Source organism: Eumetopias jubatus, unplaced genomic scaffold, assembly GCF_037043125.1.
Source record: "Eumetopias jubatus isolate StellerSeaLion01/CBP00866 unplaced genomic scaffold, mEumJub1_p1.0 scaffold_7, whole genome shotgun sequence".
Classification (NCBI taxonomy): Eukaryota; Metazoa; Chordata; class Mammalia; order Carnivora; family Otariidae; genus Eumetopias; species Eumetopias jubatus.
This window is the reverse complement of record NW_028274813.1, coordinates 30,725,445-30,730,689: the sequence shown is the minus strand read 5'-3', so window position 1 is coordinate 30,730,689 and position 5,245 is coordinate 30,725,445. Positions and strand designations below refer to the sequence as shown.

The 5,245-nt window shown below is 42.7% G+C and overlaps 1 protein-coding gene across 1 annotated transcript; it reads right to left on the bottom strand.

Annotated features, from left to right (window-relative positions):
* Positions 1 to 289: 289 nt before the first annotated feature.
* Positions 290 to 2,659, bottom strand: ADAM20 (ADAM metallopeptidase domain 20). The gene has a single exon (XM_028101466.2). The coding sequence runs from the start codon at positions 2,516 to 2,518 to the stop codon at positions 338 to 340; it is 2,181 nt and encodes a 726-aa protein (XP_027957267.1). The 5' UTR covers positions 2,519 to 2,659; the 3' UTR covers positions 290 to 337.
* Positions 2,660 to 5,245: the final 2,586 nt, after the last annotated feature.

The window sequence follows — 5,245 nt, the reverse complement described above, 5'->3', positions numbered from 1 at the left end:
AAAAACAGAAATGGGGTCTGCAGTGGCACATCCTCGAATACAAAGGTGAAAGGAGGTTTAGAACTGAGAGACATCAGCTTAAAAATGTCTCTCTGCTGTGCCTTTGCCCAGAAAATAAAGAGACAACCTCCAGGGGGAAAAAATGAAGTTTTAATATGGCTTATAACACTGAAGAGTAAGAAAGTACATGCTAGAAATCCTTTGGTGTGGTATTAATGCTTATGATCCTGATATGAAGGATCCTTAAAGGATCATTTTCTTTAAACAGTCAGGCATGCCGTAATGTTTCTCTACTATTAAAAGAAGAACTGGGGATTTGTTTAATGAGGCAGGAGACTTAGCTTTCCTCTTCTTCCCTCTCTCTTTTTTTTTTTCGCTTACAAAGTACAAGAAGGCAAAATAAAACGAAAGCAGTAAAAGGAATAAGCCACAATAATGACAGGTAACCCAACATTGGCTTTGCTTCTACCAATACTACAGGCTTCCCAGGAGGTGGCCCGCTGTCAATACTGCCCCCATGGCCCGCGTGCTTGCAGTAAGGAGGCGCCCATCCATGGTGGCAGTGGCAATGCTGTTTATTATTGCAGACTCCGTGCAGGTGGCAGGTCTCGTTAGTCTGACAGTCTCGTGGTGGATGGGTCATATTGACACACTTCTTGTGGATGCATATCTTTTCTGGACCACACACTGTGCCCTCTTTCACTTGACCAACATCAGGTATGGCCATCCCTAAATGATAATCAGTGCCCCAGCAAGTGGTGTCATTGAAGTGAAGCTGATGCACTGTAGAATGCTGGATCAGACTGGGAATCACTCGCACATTTTCACACTGCACTCTTCCACATAGAATATCAGGGGCCTCACATTTTACGTATATTAGGTCTGTGATACCACAGTGACCAAATCGATTTCCTTGGGTGTTGATTTCTTTGTAGCAACTCTGAGATGCACCCCTTGCATCTTTGCCAAAAATCTCCCTGCACTGTTTGTCATGGTTATTACATCTCCCTTTATAGCAGTAGGCATCGTCACCACAGGGAATCCCATCCTGTACATACACATCTTCTGGACACTGATGAAATGTCCCATTGCACCACTCTGGAAGGTCACATTCATTGATGTGATGTCTGCACAAAGTCCCTGATGGCATGAACTTGCAGTCTTTGCAACAAATTCCAAAAGTACAAGTAGCTCCAGGCTTCAGAGTGCAGTTCAACAGACAACAGGGATCATTTACACACTGGCGTGTGGTCCCACAATCACACTCCTCTCCTTCTTCAACCACTAGGTTCCCACAGTACTGTACCCTCAAGATATTCCCTGGATATGGAGGTGAGTGAATACATAATCCACTCGTGAGAGTGTTGTCCCAATACTGGGCATAACTGCAATTGCTGAACCGAGTTGTCACCCTGTGGGAAGGATACATTATGCACCACCGAAGCCCACACACACATTGTCCAGTATCATGAGACATACCCAAATTATGACCAAGTTCATGGGACACAGTAAGTGCAAAATTATACAGACTGTCCCCTTCAAACACATCAACTCCACTGTTAAAAGGACGCTGGCATATTCCGCCGACATAGGCAACTCCAAGCTTTATGCCAAAATATTTTTTTATGAAAAGATGGGCAGTATCATGATGCAGTCGTGCATCAAGACTGAAAAACTTCCACATAGCAAAATCCTCCATAAGCTGTTCTATGTTATCGGAGGCAACTAGGTTTCTTTCACTCCAGATTTCAATCCCGGTCAAAATTACATCAACCTCCAAAGGGTAATATAAGATATCTATTATATTGACAACATCAAATATTTCACGCTGTACTACTGTCACATTACTTTCGTAGTAAAGGAATCGAAGATGGTCCACAACTACTACCAGCTCAAGAAAGCGCAAGTGGGTCCACCAGCCCATGTAAGAGCTTTGCATCAGAGTAGAATTATATAATGCCCTCAACTGCAAATGGCGTGCTATTTCCTCTTCTGTTAACCCACATCTCATAGGTGGGAACTGTGTATCATCACTGTCTATCTTATACACCAGGTGTTCAAATGTGGCAGAAAACCTCATTGGCTCAATTTCATAAGCAAGGTCATTAATCTGTAGCATTCCTCGAAAACCTCCAGAACAAGTACTGAGGGCAACCAGGGACTCAGGGATTCCTTCCACATAACCATGATAGTAGCAGTCATCAGGAACAAAAGGCTGATCCTGGTGGAGGGCATGCTGGTCTGTATAGGTGAATACTGGGAAGGGTTTGGAGACCAAGAGCTTCTTGACCCTCATGTGGACAATGTATCTCTGGCCCCCAAACTGCAGGCTGTAGGAGAGCCAGCCTGGACCTTTTATACCTCTGCCCCTGCCAGTCACCTTCAAGGGGATCACCAATTCTGGGGAGAAGTGCTGGGAGGGCCTTGCCTGAGAGTGGCCAGAAATGAACAGAGACATTCCTACCCAGAGTAGCAGAAGAGTGACCCTGGTGTGCACCAGGGCCTCACCCACTGCCATTATGGAGCTGTCATTATGGAGCCATCTGTCCAGGGCTGAAGAGGGCAGGGTGTGAGGCACTGCTGGTCTGGCTCCTCCCTCTGAGCTGCTTAGGGTGCAGAGCTGACTTTTATGGATCTGTGTCCTGGAAGAGGTGGACCATCAGAGTTGCAGTGCTGAAAGTGAAAATAAAGAAAAGAGCTAGGATGGGGTTGGTGGAGTAGGGAGAGTGGGAGAGAGAGAAGAAGGTGAGGTAAAAGTGATTCTTCAATTGGAATATGGCTAGAATTAATAAAATGCCCGAGATTGTCATATACATATATACATATACATACATATATGCATATATATACACTATACATACATATGCATACGTATATAGGCAGAGGGTGGGGGAAGGACAGGTTTCCAGAGGAAGAGATGAAGGAGGTTAGTCATAGATGGATAATGATTGAAACTGGATGGTGGATACAAAAAATTTATTACATATTGTTTTCCAAACATGTAAATTGACATGAAATTTTCCATATTAAAAAGACTGACATCTGACTCCCAAATTGTTCCTCTTCCCAAAAATCTACTGGTACTCTGCTATCTTCACTAAGCGTGTGGACAACCCATCCAAAACCCACCATTTTTTTTTTGTCCCTTTATTCAGACCGTGTATTCCACCTCTCCTTTCCTCCTAGCCCCATTCTGTCTGAGGTTAGCAAAGTAAGCCTTACTTAAGGGACTTATTAATTTGGGGAGGCCCCTTCAAAACAAGCCAGATTTTTATTTTATAATGCATTCTTATCTGTAGAAAAACTCTGGACATCCAAAAATGGGAAAACAGAGAACGGGCCCCTATTTCGGGGCAAGGCAAACAACTCAATTGCCCCCAAACACAGCATGCAGGCAGCAGCCTTCTCTCCACCCAGCCCAACAGCACCATGTCTTCAATCATAAGAGACTCATCTTAGATGTGTAAATATAGATTCTAGTCTATATTTTTGCATGGCTGATGAGTTAGCTGAATTCTCTAGAGAAGGCTGGATTGAGGAGCTTATACCTAGAGTCAGTTCATTAAAATGTTCAAAAGGCCGCAATTCAAGTGGACTTACGCCATTCCTGTTGAAGACAAATTTTAGCTCAGGTAAAAGTTAATTTTGCTTATTCACTGAATTTCAGTTAAAAGCATCAATGATTTGTTTAATATTTGAAAGCAAAAATTAAAACAAATTTGGAGACACATTTGAGCACATACCAGTGACATGAGTATTCTACATAAGTACACAAATGGGATCACAGTAGTACGGAGTATGAGAAATAGCTTCAGCATTATAATGTTGAGAACACCTGTATCCATCTGGGTACTTTTTTTTATTATTATGTTATGTTAATCACCATACATTACATCATTAGTTTTTGATGCAGTGTTCCATGTTTCATTATTTGCATATAACGTCCAGTGCTCCATGCTGGATACTTTTTTAGAACTAATGGATGGCTACTGGAAGCCAAGAATACTAGATGAATCCTCTTAGGGAAAGTATCTCTGGTGGAGGTGAAACCCTAATTACTGGATTTCCTCTCCATTTCTCTCTTCATGATGTCCCTGGTAGATGCTACAGATCTGGGAATATTAAAATGAGAGTGTGTGATTTGAAAGAGGACTATTAAAGATAAAGCATTATGAAGAGGAAAATAACCTGTATTAAGCTTTGTCAGAAATATGATGTGGTAATAATAGAAAAGTTCATTGCTGAGAATCTTGGAGCTACGCCAGTCTGTCCCCATTGCATGGCTCCAGAGAAGAGCCCTGAAGGAACAGTGCATGACCATGAATTATGTAAACTTATATCACTCCCAAGCCCTACCTTTCTACCATTACCAGCACTTCAAGCAGTGTGAGATTTTCCTCTGTGTGAATCCTTAGCTCTTCTCATTCCAGCAGCTATTTCAAATTTCTCAAAACCCCTATCTTGCCAAGTCTCCTCTCATGCTCAATCACAGCCTCAATTTCACTGTTTCTCAAACTTAGGTCACAAACCAAACAGGGTCACAAAATCGATTTAGTGAGCCACAACTAACTGAAACAACACTAAGTGTCATGGTGCAATGGTACTATATATCAGAGAGCTTCACACAGATCAGTGTCACCTATCACCATAGAAGCTCTAGCAGAATTCCACTGACACTTCTTACGCTGATTATCAACTATTTCCCGAACTCCAAAACTAAAATTTACACTTTGTCTATGAAGCTGGAGACGGGAATCTGTACATTTTATTTCCACTGTCATTTGGCTTCCTTAAGTTTTATCAATAAGGACACAAAAGAGAGAATAAAAGGCGGAAGAGGACAAGGGACTTGTCATTATCTATTTGCCCACTGTTACTTTCTATGAACCCCAGCTCTGGTGCCTTGCTCTGGTGGTGAGAGTTGGTTACCACAGTCCCAGAACCAGCTACATCAAGCCCTAATAAAGGTATGAGTACCCAATGAACAGTGTGCCCTCCTCAGAAGTCTGATGTTCAGAGCCATTCTCTTGTACCTTGGGCAACCCACACCAGCTACCCAGTGTCCCTTTTTCAGATGTTCCAGACACACCACAAAGAACCCCGATACAAGCCCCATGTGTGTAGCACTTGTGTCTCTGAGATCTGAGTCACAATTTTGGAGGACCTTTTTCCAAGTTCCTAAGGAACCAGTACCAGCTCCTTACATGAAGTACAGCTATTAGCTCTACAGAACCCCTTTTTTGAT